The sequence below is a fragment of the Crocuta crocuta genome, unplaced genomic scaffold, assembly GCF_008692635.1.
Source record: "Crocuta crocuta isolate KB4526 unplaced genomic scaffold, BGI_CrCroc_1.0 scaffold145, whole genome shotgun sequence".
In the NCBI taxonomy this organism is placed as follows: Eukaryota; Metazoa; Chordata; class Mammalia; order Carnivora; family Hyaenidae; genus Crocuta; species Crocuta crocuta.
In genome coordinates, this window is record NW_027530857.1 from 3,897,902 (window position 1) to 3,923,777 (window position 25,876).

At 41.1% G+C, this 25,876-nt stretch overlaps 1 protein-coding gene across 7 annotated transcripts in view; it reads right to left on the reverse strand.

Moving 5' to 3' along the window:
- CDKAL1 (CDKAL1 threonylcarbamoyladenosine tRNA methylthiotransferase) overlaps positions 1–25,876 on the reverse strand; it is a 700,075-nt gene that overhangs the window by 512,482 nt on the left and 161,717 nt on the right. For all 7 annotated transcript variants that reach the window (XM_077769569.1, XM_077769571.1, XM_077769566.1 and 4 more), the window contains one exon: positions 10,915–11,011. In XM_077769569.1, coding sequence (XP_077625695.1) covers positions 10,915–11,011 — 97 coding nt within the window. The remainder of the gene's footprint in view (positions 1–10,914; positions 11,012–25,876) is intronic.

The window sequence follows — 25,876 nt, forward strand, 5'->3', positions numbered from 1 at the left end:
AAGTCCAGTCGGGGGGCAAGCTGATACTGCTGGGAGGTCAGAGGCTCTTGGGCTAGTAAGCACTTTAAGGAACTTTTTCCTGAACAACTAGCAGCTAGATAAGTTAATGACTAGTAATAGCACAGTGATAGCTAACATTTGTAGAGCGATTACCGTGTCACATGCTCTATCCCATTTAATCCTCAAACATTCCTAGGCAGGAGATACCACTGTGATTTCTGAGGCGAAAGGAGCCAAGGCACAAGCATATCCAGCTCAAATCTTGCCAGGTATTTTTAGTAGATCTCGTCTGGGAACGGCACAGGGGACGTGGATGGTACATTTCATGACTGCTCCCTTTCCTATGCACGTGGAGGTCATCACTAAAGGATCACGGAGTGCTATCCCACTCAACCTGGGCTTTCAAGAGCCCCTGGTAGCAGCCATTCCCCCAAACTGCCCCCCTAAATCACCAACAGCATGCATGCATTCACTTCGCGAGTATCTATTAAGCACCAACTAAGCACAAAGCACTGTTCTAGCAACTGGGGACACAATGGCGGAAAATACGAAGTTCTTGCTTCATGGGCCTACGTTCTAATCGGGGAGGGAGAGAGGAGGGCAAAACATGTCCACAACTGAAAATGTTCATGTCTTGTCATGACAGACCCCATGAAGAAAGTAAACTCTGGGGGCAGTAGAGGTGGAGACGGCAGTTCTGCTCCCTGGTCCAGGTCAGCCTCTCAACAGGCAGCACGAATCCTGGGACCCGAACCACTGAAAGAAGCATCAGCGTGAAGCTCCAGGGACGGAGACAGAAATGGTGGTGAATGAGGAGCAGAGCGAGAGGGGAGGAGGTCAGATCCTCAGGGGAGGAAGCCCAGGTGAGACACTGTAGCAAATGCTATGCCATTCAGACCCCATTCTGCTTGCACCAGGCCGTCACTGTGGGGTCAAGGGAACCCCTTCAACAGCAGCACTGAGGCTAATGCTACTGAAAGTGTACCCACGTTTCCCTATTACTTGCACGGATCTGCCTGGGGCTTTACTATCTCTAGACCTTATCCGGAGACTTCAACTCCTTTCAGAAGAAAGGCTAATACGTGATAGGTACACATTCACACAGATCCAAAGGATTCTCTCATCGGCTCCTTTAACTGACTGTATGTAAATAAACTAGGACAACCTGTCATTACCATTCTAATTAAAAAATACCAGACCAAAACTTCAAAACCACCTGTACGCTCTATCAACCTTTTTTTAAAAAGTGCCTTTTACCATACAGGGAGTCTGATTCAATAATCAGCATCTGATAGGTTTAAAGCTCAATATGGACTTTCTGTTTAAAAAAAAAAAAAAAAGTTTTTCTCCTAGAAGTTTTTCTCCAAGTTGGGAAGGAAAGTCCCTACCTCTATCCACAGTTTTGGAAGACAGCTCAATGCCCCAATCTCTGAAATGTGGGGAAGTCCACTGGCTGCTCCATGTGGTTTAACTTTTCAACAGAACTTTCTCATTTTCCAGTATAGTTTTATCATCTTTCATCTCTTCATTGAGAAAAATTCTTCCCCAATGGCAGAAAGAGTCCTTTCATCAAAAGTTTATGTGGCAGCACATTCCACACATCATTAAAAGCATATTTTCTACCTGAATGGTACCAGTGAGTGACTAACACTCAGGAAGAGATAAAAAGTACTAAGAGACAGATAAGGCCAGGCTAGATGAATGCCAAGCAAAATGAGTATCAGTACCAGAAACTTCTTCCTCTTAAATCCAATTAAAATACCTATAAAACCTTCTGTAGTGGAAAAAACAACTCTTTCTGCAATTATGACAAAACTTAATATGCTAAAAACACAACTGTATAGAGACATATTATTTTGGACAATACTAAGAAGTAAAAAATTACTTTTAAAGTGACACTAAAGTTAAAAAGAGAACAATAATACAACCAAAACACAAATACACATTAGGGATGTAAAACATCAACTAATAAATAATGGTATATGTCACAGGCAGGATACTGTCCTCTCCAAGATGTCCACGTCCTAAGCCCCAGAACCTATGAACATTCCCTTCCCTGGCAAATGGACTTTGCAGACGTGATGAGATTAAGGACCCTGACATGGTGAGATTAACCCGGATTATCTAAAATGGGCCCAATCTCTTCACAAGAGTCCTTAAAAGGGGAGAGTCTTCCTCTTCTGGGACAGAGAGAGGGGCGATGATAAAAAGGTCAGAGAGAGAGGGCACTGCGGGCTTGAACCATAAAGCATGGGCCACCAGTCACAAGTCTTCGCAAGAGGCAAGGAAAAGGACTCCCGCGGGCCTCCAGAAAAGAATGCAGCTGTATCAACACCTTGACATTAGTCCAGTAAAACCCATGTCCCAACTTCCCATCTCCAGGGCTGTAAGACAGTAAGTACAGGGGCGCCTGGGTGGCTTAGTCGGTTAAGCGTCCGACTTTCGCTTAGGTCATGATCTCGCGGTTCATGGGTTCGAGCCCCGCGTCAGGCTCTGTGCTGACTGCCAGCTCAGAGCCTGGAGCCTGTTTCAATCTGTGACTCCCTCTCTCTCTGACCCTCCCCTGCTCACGCTGTCTCTCTCTCTCTCCTAGAAATAAATAAAAAACATTAAAAAAAAAAAATTTAAAACAGTAAGTACATGTTGTGTCAAGCAGCTCTATTTGTGGTCACTTGTTATGTGGCATACAAAACTAATGCACTAATTAAGAAACAATTAAGAATCAAATATGAGGGCTTAAAACAGGAAAAGAAAAATTTAAAGATAAATGCTGCAGGAAAAGAACAATATAGAAAAAATTGAGTTAAATGCATACCTTGTATTTAACATTCACTAGATGCTGTGCTAATAAGCACTGACAGTGATGTAAAATATCTAAAACTGTAAATAATAATAAACAAAGTCTCCAGCCTTAAGGAGTGTCCATCAGAGTAAACTGCAAATAAAATCAAAACCAAATAAAGGATTTATTCAAATCCTTTTCTTACTTTAAAAAAAGGGGTGAGGTTAAAAGAGAGAGACAGAAATACATACTTTATCAGACCTATTCTGAGATCCTGGGAATATACATTTTAAGTTTCAAAACCACAGAAGAATCTCATTACCCACTCATCACTACCCCCATCCAAATTTTCCAAGTTTCTACCGTATCAAAATTTTAAAAAGCAATGAAAAGTGATAAAAAGACAAATCTTTCCCCCATGTTAAGAGAGACTGATTTCCTCTTGTTCAGAGGTAGGAGTCCTTTATATATTCTAGATATAAGCTGTTTAGATCATGTGTTTGCAAATATTTTCTTCCAGTCTGTGGCTTGCCTTTTCAGTTCCTTAACAATATCTTTTGAGAAGCAATAGTGCTTACTTTTGATAAAGTCCAATTATCAATTTCTTTTCTTTCATGTCCTAAGAAATAGTGGTTTCCATGTCTGTGTGTGTCTGTGTGTGTGTGTGTCTGTGTGTGTGTGCGCGCACGCGCGCACACCCAGACATACTAAAATAGTTTCCTAACTCAAGGTCACCAAAAACAAGGGGGAGGTGGTAAAAAGTTTCAACACTTTACCGAAGATATATCGATGGCAAATAATCATATGAAAATATGCTGAGCATCATCAGCCAAGAGAAAAAAGCGAATTAAAACCACAACGAGCTAGCACGGCTCAGCCACTACAACCAAGGCTGTAAGCTGGAGGGCCAACCGAAGCAAGTCAACTGCTGCTACAGAACGAAAGGGCACAGCAATTCTGGAAAACACTCTGGCAGTTTCTTGGAAGGCTGAGCAGATGTTGACCATACAACTAGGCAACACCATTCCTGGGTATTTACCCAAGAGGGTGCAGACGGTGCCACACGCAGATCCATGCATGAATGCTCACAGGAGCTTTATGGAATAGCCCAGAAGTGTAAACAACACAAATTTCCATCCACTGGTGAACAGATAAACTGCGGTCCATCCATAAAGTGAAATAATCCTACATAATAAACACTAACAAACCAGTAATAATCACAACAACATGGATGAAAACCAGAGGCATTACACTATGTAAAAAAAAAAGCAGGAAGCAAAGTAACATGTAATTCCATTTCTAGGATGTTCTGAAAATGGCCAGACTATAGGACGGAAATCAGAACCGCCGATGCCAATGGTGTGGGTATGTGTGTCAGGCTGTGGGGCAAGAGTTGGGGGGCTCACTACAGGAGGACACAGGAAGCTTCCAGAGCAATGGAAGCGCTGTCTCTTAACACACAACAGAGCACGTTTGTCAAAATTCACCAGAGATAAATTTCACTATAGGTTAATTATGCCCCAACAAATCGGTCTTAAAGAAAAAGGATCAGTATAAATAACATACAAGAAAATAACGAACAAATAATGAAAACAGAGCACAGGGGAACAACCATTCGATTATACTGCTTTGCTCTGTCATTTCTCGCAGGCTGTGCTACTGCTCACAATCTTTCCCGCTGTCCTGGTGGGTCTCACTTGAGCATTTTATGCAACGCAAACCCCTTCTCTCCACCCTCACAGGACCCTATGTATCACTCATCTGCATCCCTCCAAACTATGCCTCTTAAACTACCCCTCTGAATTACACTCAGGTTCAAGACACACTTCCGGCTGGTCCTCTGCCTTCTAGGCACCCCCTTAAGCACACATGCTTCTCTCCAGATACGTCGTGGCTTCTGCTGAAAGCCTTTTCCCCTCTCTCTATCCGATCACTACTCTCAGCTCTGAAGCCCAAGTCTGGGACAACGTCATCCAATGTGTATGCTGACGGGGGACTTATCACCTTATTCTTCATCATGAGTATTTGTGCCTCTCTTCAGATTTCACGGGTCTTAGGGGACAGACATTTTATTCAGCTCTGCGTCTCTAGCAAACAATTCTTGTTCCAGGTACAAGGTATGCTGCTCAATGTTGAGTCTAGTAGTTAAGTGAATTTAAAATACAGAAATAATAATAATAAAGCTAATACAGAGAGAGCACTTACTATATACCAGGCACCATGCTAACCACAATACATGTGTTAACCAGTTTAATCATCACAAAACTCAGAGTTAGGTTCTATTATTACCTTCCGTCTACAGGTGAAGACACTGAGGCACAGGGAGGTTAAGTGACTCGTACAGAGTCACAAAGCTAATAAGTGGTGCATCAGGGATATGAACCTATACAATCTAGCTCCTGAATCCGTGCTCTTAACTATGAAGATATGCTACTTTCTTAAAATATTTGAATGACTGAAGAATATATACGCATACAGGTAAAATTAGAAAAGGGCACAAAAGAAATGAAAACAAAGGTACAAACATGAATGGGCTTTTAAATCTACATGTCATTCTGTTACGATAGTGCCTTTTAATAATTAAACTTTTAAAAAAAGCAATACAACAAGATGAAATATATGAAGTAGAGACAAACAGGAAAACACAATTTCTCATGCTTTGCCCTCGATATCAATGCCACTATTACTGTGACACTGTTCCACTTCATTGATTCATTTACCTTTTGCAGTAAGATATACGACAGAAATATTCTCAAATAGAGCCTCTTTCAAATGCTGCTTTATTGATACACATAATTTTCAAAATTAAAGTGTCCACATTTGAAATACTCATTATGCTGTTTGACTTTTCAGTATTAGGGCATTCTGACTGAAAAGATGTTTAAACCACTGCAAATCAACCTGGCTAATAGTCCCTGAGATAAGTGGACATCTGTGTGTTAAGCAACATTTTGCTCAGCTATCCAAAGACGAGTGTGCACCTGCCTTCAGGGCTCTCAGCTGGCAAATCAGGAAGTTTTGTCATTTACAAATTTTCAACATGAAAATTATATATTCTGCCGTGAACTGCCGGTTTCCAAGTGTTATGACCTGTGTATTAATACACATTTTATTTATTTAGTATTTCTAGAGATAGTATACAACTACAAAAATAAGCCTAATGAATCAACACCAAGATCAAGTTCAAATGCAGTCCTTATTTATTAACGAGTACAGAAAATAGACACAAAAGGTACGATTTTGTAAACATGCTCCCTCCTAAAAATGTCAACACCAACCCTCCAATTAAACGGCACGCCTATAAATCATTACTGCAGTAACGGAGAAATAACACTCCCTGAAGAAGAACTCAAGCAAATATTGTTTCATCTACCTATTCCTAACACAACTTCTAACTGACAGATACAAAGCATATTTCTCAAAGTACATCTGAGCCTTATCGAGAGATTCCCAACTAATCAATCTCCCTATGGTCTTAGGAAGCCATCCCACCACATTCCCTTGGAGAAGAGGCATCCTGGGCTCACACCAGCTATCCAGGAACTAGCACGCAGGCTCCCAGAGGGGAGCGACCTTTGCTCATCTTCCATAGGGCGCCACTCCTCGCACCTGGAGCAGCGCCACCACGTAATGGGCACTCAGGAAGTACTTGCTGGAGAAAAATGAGGTGGCGGCTCCTGGGATCTGAAATCAGGCTTTTGGAATCCCGAAGTCTAATCTTCTTTTTCTACCAGATTTTAACAGCACACGGCCTACTTTCTAGTTGACTAATCTAAAAGAAACTTTCCTGACAACACAGGAGCGGAAGAGAAGGAAAGGAGCATTCAGCAGGTATCACAAGATCTTGGAACTACGTACAGCTAGACACAGAGTAACTGAAGTGAACACATAACAGCAGTGATGGGCGGGGCGGGGGATGGCACTGCATGAAAACTGATAAACTGATTCCAAGTGGATGGCTAACTGTAACTAGTCTCTTCCAAGAGACATAAGATTTTTAATTGTGAGGTAAAATGTTGTAAGATCCTCATTCTGTGTGGGTGACCTGTAAATACTTATATTTTAGATATAAAATAAAAAATTCAGTTAGTCATGCTATGAAAGAAGTGTTGGTTAAAAAAAGAAAACAAAAACATTTTTACCTAAGACATGTATGTTTTCAAACCTGCTCTCTCCCCTCTCCCAATATAAAAAACATTACATTATTTGTGTGCTCCAGGATGGGAACAGTTTAGAGGTTACTTCCACCAAAGCCCATTCCGCTGGACCCAGAGCTTGGTAGGTTTTGATATTGTTATTTTCTTTTCATTCACCACCACACAAATAATATTAATGACAACCGGGTAGTTTCAGGAGACAGTCGGAGAGATGACAATAAAATGCTCAGGGGGTCAAACGACTGATAACTATGTGCCCTCACCACACTGCTATCTCTGATAATGAAAACAAATTAGATGCGCCATTTCTAAAGACGGATACCGATGGAAATTCACACATTACAACAGTAGTAATATCCTTTTTAAATATTACGTATCTTCTTAGATGCTTACTTGACGAGTACCTGCAAACATGAGGACAATATATCCTTCTAATTCAGGGGTGCAGTAAGTAGCTTGCTCACCCACTGATCCCCACCTAAAGGCAGCTTTTTCTTTCAATCACTTGGCCAAAAGAATCAACACGCTCTCCCTGTACTATGCGGGGAATCCTAGCAGACGACAGAAACACACGATGAAGTCACAGGGTTCTTTCTTCCCTGCCCATTAAGGCCTTCCATCACAGATAGTCTGTGAGGGGAATTCTGTGAAGGGGTATCAGCTTTTGCTCAGTCTGTAAATCAACTAAGCGATACAATCCCAAACACCCTCGAAAACTAGTTCCCTAATGAGTCAATGAACTTACACATCTTCATGTTTTTTTTTATATTTCAGAATTTGTTTTCTTTGTAAAAATCACCTATTTCATTTCTTTATCTCAGTGAAACTCACTCTATTTCAGAAGGTTTGCGTTTTTGTAGCAATTCTAACAATTATCTTCAGAAACAGGTCTTTTCAAACACCAGTTACAGACGATTTTTGTTTCCTACTCCAGATTTTAATTTTAGGGGTTCTATGAACATGATTTTTATATATAGTCAGTTATGATGCACGTTATATACATGCTGCTGCAGCAACAACAACTCTCAAAAAGGATGTTTACAAAGAATAAGCTCACAGTTTCATCGGAACGCGAACTACTGAAGACACAATTAAATTACAACTCAAGGGGCGCCTGGGTGGCTCAGTCGGTTATGCTCCTGACTTCGGCTCAGGTCATGATCGCGTGGTTTGTGGGTTCAAGCCCCACATCAGGCTCTGTGGTGACAGCTCAGAGCCTGGAGCTGCTTCAGATTCTGTGTCTCCCTCTCTCTCTGCCCCTCCCCTGCTCATGCTCTGTCTCAAAAATAAACAAACATTAAAAAAATTTCACAAAAAAAAAATTACAACTCAAACAGTGTTACTAACAGTGTGATTCCACTTTGGGAAACTTCTCACAATACACGGACTTGCAATTAAAATAAAAAGCCCTTTGTGGACATCAATATATGATGTGTACTTCCTAAAAATTAGAAAATCCTCATATTCAACAAGTATAGTTAAGCAAATGATGATGTATCCTTCAATAGAAAGCTAAGGCAAGATTTAGAACAGTTTAGGGGCGGCTAGGTGTCTCAGTCAGTTAAGCGTCCGACTTTGGCTCAGGTCATGATCTCATGGTTCGTGGGTTCGAGCCCTGCATCGGGCTCTGTGCTGATAGCTCAGAGCCTGGAGCCTGTTTCAGATTCTGTGTCTCCCTCTCTCTCTGAGCCTCCCCTGCGCGCTCGCTCGCTCTCTCTTTCTCTCTCTCAGAAATAAATAAAAACATTTAAAAAAATTTTTTTAAATAAAACACTTTAATCTACGTGCTGCTGAAGAGAGCACAAGATTTGAAATGGTTTAAAAGCTCATGGAAAAATAAGGACACACAATGGTTTGTGTAAGGCGTAAGTAAGTCAAACGTGCAGAGGCTCAGAGTCTAAAGGTGGGGTGCCTGGCTGGCTCGGTCGGTAGAGCATGCAGTTTCTGATCTTGGAGTCATGAGCTCAACCCCCACACTGGGCATAGAGCTTACATTAAAAACAAACAAACAAAACACACAATGAGGGGGAAAAAGTGAAGGGGTTCAGCAAAGTTATACTTACTGTGTTTCAGTGATGGAATTATAAATATTCTTTCCCTTTTTAAAACATGTGCTCTTATTTCTCCATTATCATAAAAGAGCAAAATAAATACATCTAAAGAACTTCTGTGGCAATTAAATGAGATTAGGTAGCAGAACATAAAGGGTGCTAGAAATGGGGAGGAGGGAGATGTCAGTCACCAAAGCCAGGAGACGCCGTCACCGCGGAAACCATCGTCCCCACTTCCAGCACTGGGCATCCTTCCGTAGGCTCTCCCGCCCTCCTAACTTATGCTGAACTGTCGCTGCACACGGTGGGGTTCGGGAAGATGGTGCCACACCGTTCACAGACAAGCCTATGCTATTCCAGTAAAGTAATTCATTGAGATGAAATGTAAGACGAATCCTATGTTTTTGTCACATTCCATCTCTGAATCCAAATTCTAGCAAGTTTCCTGTTTCCCTAACACGGCAGGACTGTTTATGGAGAAAGTTAGTCGGACATGAAAAGACAACTTGGGAGTCCATATTCATTTCATTCCTTAAACCAGGAGAAATCATAAAGTAAACAGACAAATGGTGCAAACAAACTAAACTTCTCAAACATCCAGGTTCTGCTTAGCACGAGAATGTTTGTTCACAGATGATTAAATCTGCTAGTCGGGCAAGGACCTGACAGCAGACAGCAGCTCATCACACTGAGCACACAGTGCAGCAGGCATCGACAGCCGGGCACCGGGCTGGCTCGGCCGACAGAGTGTGCGGCTCTCAATCTCCGGGTTGTAAGTTCGAGCCCCACGTTGGATACAGAGATTACTTAAAAAAAATAAAATCTTAAAAAAAAAGCTTGTCAATAGTATATAATATAAAGAAAAATCCAATAAACTTCATTCCAGGTGCCAATTACTCATATGATTTTTTTATGAGCATACTGTATTCTTGTATTTTTTAAAAAAATCAATAAAGCCTATTTTAAAAGAATCCTGAGCATGTTGAGTAAGTACAGCCCTAGGAGAATGGTGACCTGGACAAAGTACCATGTGGTCAACAAATGCTGACTAGATGCCAACTACCTTAGGGCCTTTTGAGAATGGTGATGGCCACAAAAAATGAGAGAGGGAGCAGACAGGAAGCCTCCTGACCTCACAATGCGAAGTGCCCCACAGGGAAGAAGCCATGCCAATGACAAGCATACAGTAGCAAGATTCTTTCCTTCAGCTGGCCACCAAACACTAATTGAGTGCCTGCTGTATGTCAGGCATCATGGGAAAGGCTGGAGAAACATGGTCAGAGACTTTATAAAGACTGAAAAGCTGTCCTTTAAAGTGAGTAATGGAAGTAGAGAGGTGGCCTTTATCAAAAGTTATAAAAGTCAAGGTAAAAGCACAACTCTGTGGAATGCTACGATGAGACAGCAGGTGACAGGTGGTGGCACAGTGAGCCGTGACTCAGAACTGAGACACAGGATTGCTGGAGGCCGGTCAGAGGAGGCCAAACGGAACGGATAATGCTGCAGTCATGACTTGCAGGAGGAGAAGAAGGGAAGTGGAGCATTCCAGAAAAAGGCACCCACGTGCGGGAGGGATGACACGTGGTTCCGTGGGATGGGAAAAGTACAACGCTATGGCAAGACATGGTGCTGGACAGGCAGGCCAAGCGCAGCTGTTAGTAACGGACTTAAGTCCCACATTATGGCTTTAGATCGTGTCACCTTGGGTTTTTTAAACGAGAGACTCTCGAACATTCTTTTGTGCTAAAGTGAAGAAGTTACACAGACTTGACAAAAGTTCAGCGGCAACAGGGGAAGTATGTTGAGAGACAGTCAGAAGCATAACAGAGCTTGTCATAACAGAGAAACAGCAAATCAAATGTGGACCCATTACATGTTTCAACAACCTAGGATTCTCTCTCGTCCCCGTCAGGTACAGGCTTACCCCAATGATGCTCAGTCCTTTAAGGTAGTCCTGCCGAGGCTGGGCTTGCGGGACACATCCAGCTAGCACAATTTTCTTGTTCTCCTCTTGAGCTTTTCTAAAGAGATGAAGAGAAAACAGGGTCATTCTTTTGCTCACAAGCGTACCCTTGGAAACTGATGTAAGTAAATGCCTGTAAGTTCTCCAAATTATAACAAGCCATTCTGCCATGAAGCTGGATTTTCTTACAACTGCTGCAAGAAAACACTTTAAGACTTCTGAACTATGTATCCATTGATCACACCATTAAAGAACACAGCAGTCCAACCTGATAATGTCTGTCTTTACCATCCTATTACAAAACCAAAAATTGTACTTACACAGAATTCCCAAGGATATAAATTATTCTTAAAAACCACACTTTTCAGGGGCCCTTGGGTGGGTGGCGCAGTCAGTTGAGCATCTGGCTCAGGTCATGATCTCACGGGTTCGTGAGTTTGAACCTCACATCGGGCTCTGTGCTGACACTGCAAAGCCTGCTTAGGATTCTCTCTCTCCTTCTCTCTGCCCCTCCCCCATTGTTCTCCCTCCCTCCCTCCCTCTCTAAAAATTAATAAACTTAAAAAAACACACTTTCTAGATAGACGTTAGCCATTCAAATAAATTATTTTAATTATGAAACTCATTCTATGACTTCCCAGTCTTTTGACCACTATAAAAATAAAATATACTTTTAAAACAATCAAAGAGAAGTTTAAGAAACAGAAGGCATTAATCCCCTCTCTATCCTGGAAACTCATATATCAACCAGTTCTATTCCCTGGAGACTTACGCATAAGCTTACAGGGTGCTTATGCTGATGTCCAGACCATCCCTCCCTGACCATTATGTGCAAGTATAATGTGTAAACAGACGTGCATGCACTACTTATACACAGAGATGTAACTACGCTTTGCTTTACAACTTCTAATACATCTTTCAGCCTTCCTTTCAAGTCTTTATCTAAAAATCAACCTCATCCTTTCGAACGATTACAATGCGAATATACTAGCTTACCTATTCTTGTTCTGAAACGCATTTCCAATCTTTCACTATTACAAATGATTTTATAAGGAGCATGCACATATATACACATTTATACTCATACACACATGTATGCACATATACACACATATGTACATAATCATGTGGATGGATAGACAGACATCTCTGATAGACATCTCTGAACATTTGAGAAAGTGTTTCAGGATTATGGAAACCTAAATGTGAAATCTGTGCTAATTATTTCCCTAGAATAAATTCCAGGAACTCAAATCACTGATTCAAAGGTATACATGTCTGGTTATTAAGCATTTCTTTTCTTAGGAGAAGGTTGGGATATATTGTATTTATCTGCTTTGCTCATTTACCTCATATGCGTGTAAACAGCAAACACTGACTGGGTGCTAGAAAACAGTGGTGAACTCAGCAGAGCTGGTATCTTTTCCTAGAAATTATGTACATCGTTTGCCTGGTTAAAATAAAATTTTCAAGTCTTTAATTCTTTTGCAAGTAAGTGGGTTTTGGAATATAGTGACCTTTTGTTCCTTTTTTATTTTTTTCTTTTTCCCGCATGCTTGGGTACTGTGCTTTATACACCAAACTGTCCTCTGGCCCCACCTTCCCCCATCCCGGCAAGCTCTGTTTCTTTTTTTTTTTTATTTTAAATATGTTTATTTTTTTTTTTTAACAAATAGTTTATTGTCAAATTAGTTTCCACATAACACTCAGTGCTCATCCCCAAAGTGCCCTCCTCCATGCCCATCCCCCCCTCCCCCCCACACCCATCAGTCCTCAGTTTTTGTCAGCATTCAAGAGTCTCTCATGGTTTGCCTCTCTCGGCAAGCTCTGTTTCTAAAACCAACTGAGGAAGTGACGGGTATCAGCAGCCCAGTTTCGGGAACATACCACTATGAAGTGAAAAGCTCTACGCCTGGCGCACTGTTTGATTTTTCTCAACTTTTTCCAGAGTACGAACTCGGGACAGGAGGCCCCAAAAAACCCCTGGGATTCACCAGCTCTCTGTGATTGGCAGCCACATCCAAACCTTCCGGGAGGTATGCAGGGAAGGTATAAGCAGAGTATATATACACAATGCTATTCTAACATCGTCTGTAGGGGTTTCATTTCAATAACTTAATAGATTGCTTTGGTATAATTCTCCCATTTGGAATGCTAGTGGGCAAAAATCTTGTTAATGGAATCAAAAACCATCTGAGTTTGGTGGACCGCGTACCACATCCAGGAGAATTCCTGCCTGGCTCTGCCCACTAGTTCTACTTGTTTACATCAGCACCATGCACATCACTGCGCACAGTTTTCTCGTGGTAAACGTGGTAAACACCTCAACAAATGAAAAAAAATCTTTCCATTGACATTAACAATCTATACGAGGAAGTGACATCTGGTCTCCTCAAGAACTTCCCCTAACACGTGGAATCACGGCAAACATCCAGGGGAGTCTGTGAGGTCACCAATAACTACATTCAAATTAAAAGGCCTGCCTCCTGTAATGTGACTCAGTTACTTAATATTTATTATACATGTCTAAGATAGGACACTGAGAGTTTAGGAGAACACAGTAAAGAGGAAGACACGCACAGTAATGGAGGAGACGCAGAAGAACATCAGCAACACAGCCTCAAATAAAATGCCCCAAGTGATGGCAAGATGCACAGACAATATATTTATCAGAGAGGGAAAAGGAATATGCAGACAGAAACAGACAGTAAATGCTCCCAAACAAATGTGAGGGGTGTGTAGGGCAGACGGCGGTAGGAGAAGGTGCAAGCGGAGACAGAAAGCCCAGGCGGGTGGTGCAGCACACGGACAAGGACAGCAAGGGAAGAGGAAGGTAAGCCGCTACGGAACTCCCGCATGAGGGAGGCTGGCAAACATTACATTATGGAAGGGACGTAAAGGAAGAGGCTGGAGAGTCTCTATTTAAGTCAGTGGGCAATGGGGAAGCGCTCAAGTGGCAGAGCGGACAAAGAGTGGAACCAAATTTTAGGAACATCACACTGAAGGCAAGACATAAAATGAAACATAAGGGGAGAACAAGCCAAGAAGTGAGGAAATTTATTTAATGCTCTCGGCTAAAGGATGTGAGGACCTAAATGCAGGTGAAAGATCTGAAAAATGAAAGATTAAAGGAAAGGAGATCAATTCTTCTCTTAAAATATATTTAGGGAAAACCCCAAGGAGGAATCAAAAGTGATGCCAAGGTTTTGAGTCTAAGAGGGATCAGCAAACATCTTACATAAAGAGCTAGAGAGGCTTTGCTCCCCAGAGGTCTCTGTTGGAAGAGTCTTAACTCTGCCACCTTAATTATAAAAGCAATCATATATAACACTCACACGTGTGTGTGTGTGTGTGTGTGTGTGTGTGTGTTCCAACACATCTTCATTTACAAAAATAGGAAGCAGGTTAATGTAGCCCAAAGAAGCAGTTGGCCAAGTACTGAACAGAAAGTAACAAATTCACATAAGACACACTTAATCTGACATTCCACTAATGCCTATCAGGTTTCTGGACATTCAAATCACCCGGCTGGGAACCAAGCTAATGTGACGGTTGGTGACGGTGGATAGAATAGTCCCTAAAGGTAAGCAGACAATTTGATTGAGTACAAAACTTTAAGACCCTTTAGAGATGTAGAAACATTTCCACAGGATAAAAATACTAGTGTGGAAAACAAAAAGGAGGTAACATCATCACCAACAACTGTACTGTAACAGCAGTAATCATCATGGTTAGCACTAACACGGTCCTTCACTGGGTTAACTATTATGCAGTTAGCTCGGTAACATTTGAAAACAGTGCAGCCGAGGGGCACCTCAGTCGGTTAAGTGTCCGACTTCGGCTCAGGTCATGATCACACGGTTCATGGGTTTGAGCCCCACGTCGGGCTCTGTGCTGACGGCTAACTCAGAGCCTGGAGCCTGCTTCAGGTTCTGTATCTCCCTCTCTCTCTGACACTCCCCTGCTCACACTGTTTCTCTCAGAAATAAACAAAACATTAAAAAAAAATTTTTTTTTAAAAAGAAAACAGTGTGGCCGATATGTACAACAATCCATGGAAAATGTTCCAAGGACATTATAAACACTAAACCAGATCATAAAACAGTCCAAGCCTGATTTTCAGGGAGTAAGCAGAACACCAGAAAATTAAGAGGAAAAGTTCAAAACAGAGATGCTTGAACAAGTAATTTATTTAGAATATTATTTCATGTTTTTATTGAATTTGGATTTAAAATGCTAGGGTAGACTAGAATTAGAATCAAAGCAAAAATCACAGCCCCGTTATGGAATGTTAATGCCTCATTTATATGTGACCAAATAAAGCAGCAAAGGTTTGAACACAATTTCTCTGAGTCCTCTTGTTCTAAACATTCCCTTCTTACATCCTGTTCTTTTTGTTTGGTGAGCTTTGTTCCGGTTAATAAAAGCCCGTAAAACAATTTCTTTAGAAAGTACCCAGCAAAGACACATTTTAAAAGCTTTTATCCTTCAAAACATGAACGTTGGTAACAATAACACCTTAAGAAACTTAAAGGTAGCATGAGTTTCCATGTTTTCATTTTAGATAGCCTTGAAATGTTAATTAAAATAAAAACTACATGTAAAATTAATTCACTATAATCATTCTTATTTTCTCGAAACACACTTCTAAAATGAGACACGTATCCTAGACTACAGCACTAGAGTAATGCAGAAAACATAAATAACCCTTTCCTTCTTTTCTATCAACTACCAAATACAAGATATAATTTGTTCAGATGAAATGCAGGCGAGGATGTGGAGAAACGGGCACCCTCTTACACTGTTCGTGGGAATGTAAACTGGTACAGCCCCTCTGGAAAACAGTGTGGAGGTTCCTCAAAAAATTAACAATAGAACTCCCCTATGACCCAGCAACAGCACTGCTAGGAATTTACCCNTGTTCAGAATCTTAAAATTCACGGAATCGTAAAAAATACAGATAGCATAATATCATTTGCTTTATTTCACAAATGAGAAAACTGAGATTCAAGATGATGCAGTAATCGAGGCCCAAAGTCTACACTCTGAGTTCCTGCTAGAGCTCGGACGCACCCCCAAGATCCCCGGTTCCTTGAATACCAGATCTCAGCATAGAAACCAAACTTGGGTTTCGATCGTGTAATAAAAATTAGAGCAAACATTTCTTGATTAAAACAACATAAAAACTTATGGGGATTATAATGTATGGAATGTCCTCAAAGTAGAAACACAGCATTTGACAGTTTCTGTTTTTCTAAGTTTTGTGGACAATCTCATAGCAGAGTAATAAACTAAAGAAATAAAATCAAGAAAAACATAGTTCTGTACAAGCAGCAGGTATGCAGGAAATGTTGCTTCTCTCTCCATGTTCTTTCTCCCTTTTCTTGACATCTTTCCTGCAATGTGATGCTTGATTGATATAATCCTAATAATGACTTTGTCTTCAGCCAATGTTGTCTTTCATGAAAAAGTATTTCTTAGATACATATCTGATCTCTTACATTTCTTTCTTTTTTTACTTTTTTTAATGTTTATTTTTGAGAGGGAGGGAGAGATGGAAACACAGAATCTATACCACAGAGCACGACGTGGGGCTCAAACCCACAAACCATGAGATCATGACCTGAGCCAAAGTCAGATGCTTAACCAACCAGGCCACCCAGGCGCCCCATGATCTCTCACCTTTCTAACTGCAGACGGATACACTCATAAAATCTCTTCCACACAGCAGCACTAAAAAGAGAGTCAAATCAATCTGTTTCTGTACAAAGCAAGCATAGTCTTCACTACTCTGCATGGTGAGTACTCTCTGCAAATATTCAAGGGAACACCTATTTTAAGTATTTATCATTAGGCGTGTAGCCATGTGAAACATTAAAATATCTCAGCAAATAAGTATCTATGTGCATGAAGTACTTCAACAACCATGATGCCTCTTCTAAATTTTGGAACAAGCAGTCAAGAAGGAGGAGAGGGATGCTTTGTTCCAACATATATCTTACAAAGGTCACTCTGAGTGCTGTGTTGAGGGAACGAAGGTGGAAGGGGGCAGGGCAGAAACAGCCGTGGCTTGGAGCAGGCAGTAGCATGGCAGTGGTGAGAAGTGGTTGGAACCTGGGCGTACTTGCAGGTATAGGTAGCGGATTTTGCTGACGGACTGAGTGCAAGAGAACAAGAGGTATTAAGAATAATTCTACGATTTTTGGAAAAACGACTGGGAGAAAGGACTCTCTCTTGATTGACTTGCCATCATCCTGCCCAAGTGTCTTGATGCTGAATTTCCGAATCGGAGAACAAACCTATGCTTTGTAGTACTTTGGAGACAACTTTTAAGCTACTAGCCTTAGAAACTTTAGAAATTAAGCATGGATGCTTAATTGTCTTATAGGATTGGGGGCTCAGTTTTCGAGCGATGGAAATGTATGTTATGTCAAGCTTGCTTTCCAGGTGATGTAACTAGGTTTTGTTAAAATAACATTGAGTCTCGCAACCATGTGACTAAACCCCAGTTACTCTGGACTTGAATGTCTGCAGACATCCCCAGTTACATATTTGAATACACATTTGGGTGATATTTTCAAGACGATAAATCCCATCAAGTCTACCTTTTTAATCACTCAACACTTGTCATTGCCCATTAATTAGCTTCCACTTATTCACCCAAATTTGCCTTCTTTTACCTCCTGAAGCCTTAGCCCCTACACTGGCCTACATCCCAAACCATGTATGGTCAAAAGAATACGTAACCCATTCCAAAGGAAATGTTTCTAACAGTTTGTACGGCAAGCTTGCATTTCCTATTGCATAAAATAGGGTGACTCTAACTGCACCTGTAGTTGACTGTTTCATCACTGCAGACAATTTCACACCTGTGAGACACCCAAACTTTCTAGCCCTGTGATCTCATTTTCTAAAAGAGAAAACGGAGTAAAATAGCTTGCCCAAGGTCAAAGTAAAGACAGTCCTGATAGTCATCTATCACTGCCCTTTGATTCAGTATAATGATGTCAGTAGCCACGGGTGACCAAGATCTGTAAGGCTGTGTGGCCCCATGATAAATAATCTCAGGAAGCCGTACAGATGGACTCTTCTCTTTCTTTTGTGTTGGCTCTTACCTCTCAACATGTCATCTCTAGCTGGTCTACTCAACTCACCCACCGCCACTTCTAATGGTTATGCAATGAACCTATGAAACTTCTGAAATAAATGATGACCATCAACCTCACTTTATATACGATTTTCACAAATTCGTTACTGAAATATTTGTGTCTATTATGTTTACAGTATATGCTTAGAGGCTTGTCAGATATCAAGAGGAATTTGTGCTTCAAAAAGTACAGATGAAGCAGAAAAAAAACAAAAAACCTGAAATACATAAACAGAAATAATAATGGACACTTTCAGTCCAAGGCTGGCATATTAATAAATACAAGTAAGTATATAGGCTTATTTACAGACTTAACAAAGTGGCCACCAAACGTTTTAATCAAAGATTCACCAGCATAAAAAAAAGGGAGATAACCCAGATACATAAATGTATACAACCATATATAAATCATACACATGTATCATACTCACATGTTGTACATGCTATAAAACATACCATAATATTAGGATTTTTGATGAAGGCTTTCAAAAGAATATGAGTGTTCAGAGTTCAAAAGGAAGACGTGACTGCAGGCTCAAATAAGAGTTAAGTAAGCCTCCTAAAATCTGGTACAATGCTAACAGTCAGCTAGAACTTTCTTTAGTCATTGAAGAGAGCCAGAATATGCCACCGCAAAATACAGCACTTTGGCAAGAAGATTATTTTGAGCAGAAGGCAATTAAGAAGAAGCAGGCTCAGGGGGCACCTGGGTGGTGCAGTCGGTTAAGCTTATGACTCTTATTTCGGCTCAGGTCATGATCTCCAGGCTCAAGTCCCACATCGGGCTCTGTGCTGATGGTACAGAGCCTGCTTGGGATTCTGTCTCTCCTCCTCTGCCCCTCCTCCATTTATGCACTCTGGCTCTCTCGCGGGCGCGCACGCTCTGTCTCTCTCTAAAAATAAATATATAAACCTAAAAAAGAAAAGCTAAATGAAGAATGTAAATTTCCACATGTAAAGGCATCGCTGCCCTCTCCAGTATCAGGAAGAGAACTACTCCAGAGACAACTCACACTGCCTCTTACTGCATAACCACCCCTCCTAAACAATCCTTATTTGCCATGTGTTTCTAATCACCTTCCCATAAATTCCCGCTCCCCAAGAAACCCAAACCCTTTCTCCTTCATCTAAACTCCTCTCTCTTCTTATCCCCTTTGTTAAGATGGCATACAATCTCCAAATTCTAACCTCCTCCTTAGGACACATTTCCTCATGAACTACCCCTGCATACCTAAATCTGCCTCCCCTGCCATTAATCCATCTTTTATCAGATTGATTCCCAGGCCCCAGTGGATGAACCTAAGAAAGTACACACAAAGAGGGTTTTTTTTTCCTCCCCTTCATTACAAAGTTTAAGGTTCAATGGTATTTCTGTGTAACTTCAAGATCCAAGAAAAAGTAAGAGGAGTGCAGCTCAGAAAATCTGACCATTGTATATAGACACTTCACCACCTTTCAAGCTGCATTTAAGACTTAACAGAATCAGTCATTTCCTACTTGTTAAGCTAATTAACGTACATAAGACACCCTTCCATAAAAGGACTAACACAAAAAATAACCTAAAGTTAGGACAGATATGTTCCTATTACGGAAAACTCATTTCATAAAATGAAAAACGAATCTGTAATTAGTTCACCTCCCCTAAGATCAATATCCTGACACTCTTCATAGCAAGTACTTTAAATGGCAGTACCCTTGGACAGAGGAAAGAAACAAAGGAAAGAAAGAAAATGGTGGGGGACTGGGGGGAATCTCAAGAGTCTGTCGGTGTATCAGAAGACCTTGATAAAGTGACAGTGAGAAGACACGCCCAGATCAGCTGTGACATTTATTCAATCCGCTGTCCAATTTGCACATCTCACTGTACTTTACTCTAATTATCACATTTACCAAGAAAAATGAAAACTAAATTACAACAGGAATCTATGTTATATTTTGAAAAAGGAATAAGGGAAATTACACAGTTCTGATTCCAACTAAAAACTGAACTAAAGGAATCAAAGTTCAGAAGGAAAATGCACACATGGGCTTATTTCTAGTCCATCCTGAATACAATTTGGGCTGCAGTACCATTAGACCCCAACCTGGTTTCTGAGGGACATCCACCGGATTTTGGAATCAGTTACATAGTCTCTATGAAAAGATATCAGAAACTTATAAAGAGCTCTCTAACAAGATTTCCAAATCTTTTAATGCCTTTTTCAAATAGTCGCTTATCCAAAGAGACATCGGTTAATGTAAAAGCCTATCCACTGGAGAGGGTAACAGAAAAGCACTTCCGTTATTTAAAATAATACAATAAAAAGTGGCCGACCAAGAGACACTTGTGCCCAGGAGAAAGTAAGAGCGGTCTCCTTGACTAATTCATACAGTCACGGAGTCCCCATCTACAGAACAGAAGCAAGAGAAGAGAAACTTCTTCTGAACTGCCTGCTGGGCTTCGGGAAGCCTTAACTCCTGCATAATCAACAGGTTTCACCAGAGGGACAAGAGGCAGAGAATATTAATATCAGGGCACCATAAACAACTCATTTCAGAAAAACCACTGTCCTAAATGGTCTGTACTGTTCTTACGACCAACGATTTACAACCTTCGGCACCGATGTATAGCAGTGCATTTCTCCCCTACAGGACAAGGAGCTTCTCCAGGGCAACGCCAAGATGTGATTCACTTTACACACCTTCGAATACAGTTTCAAAAATCTTCCTGCGGGGCATCTGGCTGGCTCAGCCGCTCTGGGCAGTTCAGAGCCTGCTTAGGATTCTCTCTGTGCTGCTCCCCTGCCCTGACCCCCCATCAAACACAAATAAACTTAAAAAATAAAACTTCCTGCAGTTTAATAAATGAAAGAAAACCTAAGACCAGGAACTAATACTAGGATGAATCGGTAACTAAAGTTGTGATTAACAGCCATGCTTATGACTCTTAAAACTTAATAAAACCACCATGAAACAGGAATCTTTTTCATCGCCAGAAACAGATGATCCAACCAAATGAACGACAGCTGATTGGTGCCAACACCATCTATCTCAATGTGAATTTTATGGTAAATCCTAACATGATTTTCACTCTCACAGATCAAATAAACAGTTCATAGGAATTACTATCATATTCTGGGGCGCCTGGGTGGCTTAGTCGGTTAAGCGTCCGACTTTTGCTTGGGTCATGATCTCGCGGTTCGTGGGTTCAAGCCCCGCGTCGGGCTCTGTGCTGACTGCCAGCTCAGAGCCTGGAGCCTGTTTCAGTCTGTGACTCCCTCTCTCTCTGACCCTCCCCTGTTCACGCTGTCTCTCTCTCTCTCCTAGAAATAAATAAAACATTAAAAAAAAAAAAGAATTACTATCATATTCTTAAGAACTATTTTCTCAGTGTTTATAAATAACACAACATTCCCCTCAACTCTCTACTTCGTCCCTTCCCTCACTCTTTCTTAAAAAAAAAGAATTCTATTTACATCTTCACAAAAGTAATACAGCTATTGTGTATGATTAATCTGACCTCAGGTAAAAAAAACCCAACTATTTTATAACTTCACAAGGAAAAAAAAATTCTTTTACCGGAGCACCTATTGTAGCTGGGCACAGACAAATCCTGCAGCAAAGGGCTCACTTCTATTTCCAGAAAGCAAAATGTCAGTGAGACAGACACAGCCCTCGCTATTCTATGTGGAAATGCCCGAATACCAACAACTGAGGATGGGGGAGGCTCCCACCACGCTTCCGCTGTCTACAGTGCCAGCCAAAGGACAAACGCCATCGCCACACTCACGCTGACATCACACTATCACTCACACCAACATCGATTCAAACCATCAACTGAAATAACTGAGTGAATGGTACTCACCGTTTAGCAACTTGACTCAAACAAATGAAACTACACTGTAATATACAACAAGAAAACAGGTTTTCTTCATGCACGCCACCATCTACTGTGAAGACATGAAAGTTCTGCAGTCATACCAAAAGGGACCACGCGCTCCCTCCCAGAGGCACGTAAGAGAAGAAATGGACTCACAGCGCCTCAACGGCTGTGGTCAGTGTCACCAGGAGGAAAGGCCGTAACTATCCAAAGGCTGTATGTGCACAAGAAAACGGGGCACAGGACTGCCACAATTAAGACAATTTTATATAATCAATTAAGAGCTACTGAACAATCATAATGTAGCAAGTACGAAATATTTGGGATGCAAAGTTATATATGTTAAGGAAGAAGAGAAAAGATTTAGTTTGCTCTAACTACATAATCCCATTAATTATCCATTTCGCTTTACCTTACAAACAAAGCATGTCCCTCGTTCTCAGGAGGCTTTTTTAATTACAAAGTATAGAGGCAACGTTTGCGGCTAATTTTAAAGTTCCATTTCCGTCTGGAGATTTTTCTCTGAATTCTACACGAAATCAGTCAATTTCTCCTTTAAGTAACTTCATAGTTTACCAATACACAGAAGTGAACATCCATATACATACNAACCTCAGAATAAGGAAGGTACTACATATTATCTTTATTTCTACACATAGAGAAAATTAGACTAGTATGATCATACAAATAACATTTAAAAATTCTTAATGTGTAGCCAGAAGCAGAAGAAACAGGACCTGAAAACAAATAAAAGTGTACTGAGAAAGACTGCAAACTGCTGTAGAAAAGCAAGTTCTAAGGGAAGAAAGCTGCTATCTCGAGTGTCTTATTTAAAATACAAAAACCTAGTGAATTACTATCTTCCGAGTCCTTTCAAAAGGTAAAGCCAAATTATGTGGTTTGATCCCAGGGTTGAGAAAACCGAATGAAGAAGCACTGGCTCCCAAGTCTCCAGAGAAGAGAAAAATACACACACACACACACACACACACACACACACACACACACGTGCATATCCAAAGCACTGATGGAAATTTGGGGAAAGGCACCAAACTGTGGAGCAAACAGTATAAAACTTTAAAAAGTAAGGAGACTTTTCCAAAGAAAAACCCCAAGTCCAAGGTGAAAGGAGCTGAGAAAGCTAACCTCCCTAATGAAAGAGGGCTAACCTCCCTGCCCTCACAGCCACTGGTTTCGGGAGCACACCTCAGTGGGGGCCACAAGCACAGCCCTCGATGTAAAGTAGCTCTTACAGACGGGCCCAGATGAGCACTGGTTATAAGCACTGCAACCAGGCGAAGTGTGGCAGCGCAGGGCCCCTGAATCACCACCCTTGCAAGACCAGAATCTCCCATGTCCCCAAAGGAAGCCCTCGGGAGGCTGCAAGCCCTTCCTTCACCTCCTACACAAACAAGTAGAGTCAGACCTCCTGAAATAGCACATCTTCTGTCTTAACATAATGACAAAGAAAAATCCCTATCAGCATCTCAATACAGGCAGGAAAGGTATTTCAGAAAATTTAACATCCACTCAGGAAAAAACATCAGCAAACTAAACTTACAGGAGAATTTCCTTAATTTGATAGAGAATATAATAAACCAACAGCAAACACACTTTCTCCCTAAAATGAGAACCAAGGCAAGGATGCCCACGCTTACCACTTTGATTCAGTACTCTACTAGGGGCTCTGGCTGGAGTAATAAGGAAAGAAAAGGCATACAATCCAGGAAAGGGGATGGGTGGGGGGCAATGGAAGAGTTTCTTCCCAGAGCGCCTGGGTGGTTCAGTCTGTTAAGCATGTGACTCTCAGTTTTGGCTCAGGTCATGGATCTCATGGTTTCTGAGTTTGAGCCCCACAGTGGGCTTCATGTTGCAGGTGTGGGGTCTACATGGGATATTCTCTCCTCTCTCTCTCTCTCTCTCTGTCCCAACCTCAGCTGTGTGTGCTAGCACACAAGCACGCTCTCTTTCTCTCAAAATAAATGAATAAACTTTAAAATAAAAAAGTTTAACAAATGAAATGATTGAGTATATAGAAAACTGTAAAGGAATTTACAAAAGAGCTACTACACCTAATGAGCTAGTGTGGCAAGAGCAGAGAATCCCAGAGAAGGCGGCCATCACTGAAGACAAGCAAAGACAAGCCACCGTATGAGTAAGAAAAGCTCCTGAACAGTAGAAGAAACCCTGAGGGCAAAGGACAAGAATAAGAACTAAAACTTATAATCCAAGGCAACTTAATAAACACTTGATGTCACAACACAGTGAAAGATCATACCATGTACCTGAGAATACTGCCCCAGAACAACCAACACCAAGACAGATTCTAGTAAAATCACTGGACCCTGAAGAAAAAGAAAAAACTCCTTTGCGCATCGATGCAAAAGAGCACATGACTTTGAACTTTTTTTTTTTTTTAATGTTTTATTTATTTTTGAGAGAGAGACAGAGAGACAGGGTGAGCAGGGGAGGGTCAGAAAGAGAGGGAGATACAGAATCCGAAGACAGGCTCCGGGCTCTGAGATGGCTGTCAGCACAGAGCCTGACACAGGGCTCAAACCCACAAACCATGAGATTCAAAAGAGCACATGACTTTGAAAGGGGAAACACAGGTGCCTGCGTGGCTCGGTCAGTTAAGCAGCAGACTCCTAATGTTGGCTCAGGTCATGATCTCATCACGTTTGTGGGACTGAGTTCTGCGTCAGGCTCTGTGCTGACAGTGTGGAGCCTGCTTGGGATCCTCTGTCTGTCTATCTGTCTCTCTCTCTCCCCCTTCCTCCCATCCCTGCTCTGTCTCAAAAATAAATAAACACAGAAAAAAATCTTTATAGGGGAAAAATAATTCACTGCCACTGGACATTCAAAGGACTGCTCCATGCCAGAAAGAAAATGTGACACAAGGACTTTTTATTTTATTATTTTTATTAATTTTATTATTTTATTCAGCATGCACTAGTAGCAACATGCCATAGCCACTGTTACCCAGAAGACCTTCCTGAAGCACCTGCTAGGGATGCCACTCAAATAACCAAAAAATTAACTAGAAGGATATTTACATAAGGATATATCTACACATTACCTAGCAGCAGGCACTAATATATGGCTATGTATGGAATAAATACCAAGTAGAGATTAAGAGAGAGAATGTAATGGCTAGATGATTTGACAATGTAGATACAAAATACCCATTATAAATATTTGGGGGGGACAATGAGGATTTGACAAAAAATTCTTTTTAACTTTTCAGTAATCATAATTGTGATATATGGACATGTATCGTTATTCTGAAACTATGCGTTTGCAGATGTAAAGTGGGATTAAACTCATGAGGATTATGTGATAATTCTAATTCTATTATCTTCAATGTACTGAAGAACTAAGGCTCTTGTTGAAGAAGGAAAGAGATTTAAAACAAAACAAAACCCTGTAGTCTTAATGTAAATTGGAAATATCAATATGAACTCAAGGTACTTTACCTTAAAACTGGAGTGTGAGTATTTGTGTGAGGGTGTGAGTGAGTGTGTGTGAGTGTGTGTGTGTGTGTGTGTACCTCCAATGAAAAGACTGAGAAGGCCTAGAAACCAGGATTAACACACAGGCAGCAAAGCACTCAGATGTGGTTATGAAACGCCATTTTCCATTAAAGAAACCCGGGATTCTTAGAGAAATGACAGATTTCAGGTCTGGGACAGGAAATGCAGGTGATGAGCTCGGAAGATCTTCTCCTGCCACCAGGGGAACAAGGAAGCGATCACAGAGTACCAGGGTCATGTCAAAGGACTCAGGAGCCAACCCAAAAGGGACACAGTGACCAAAGATGGGACAATCTGAACCTGGATAAGAGCTACAATTAACTGAAGCCCAAGTATGTTTAAATACATGAGTTTCTAAGCAAAAAAAAAAAAAAAAAAAAAAAA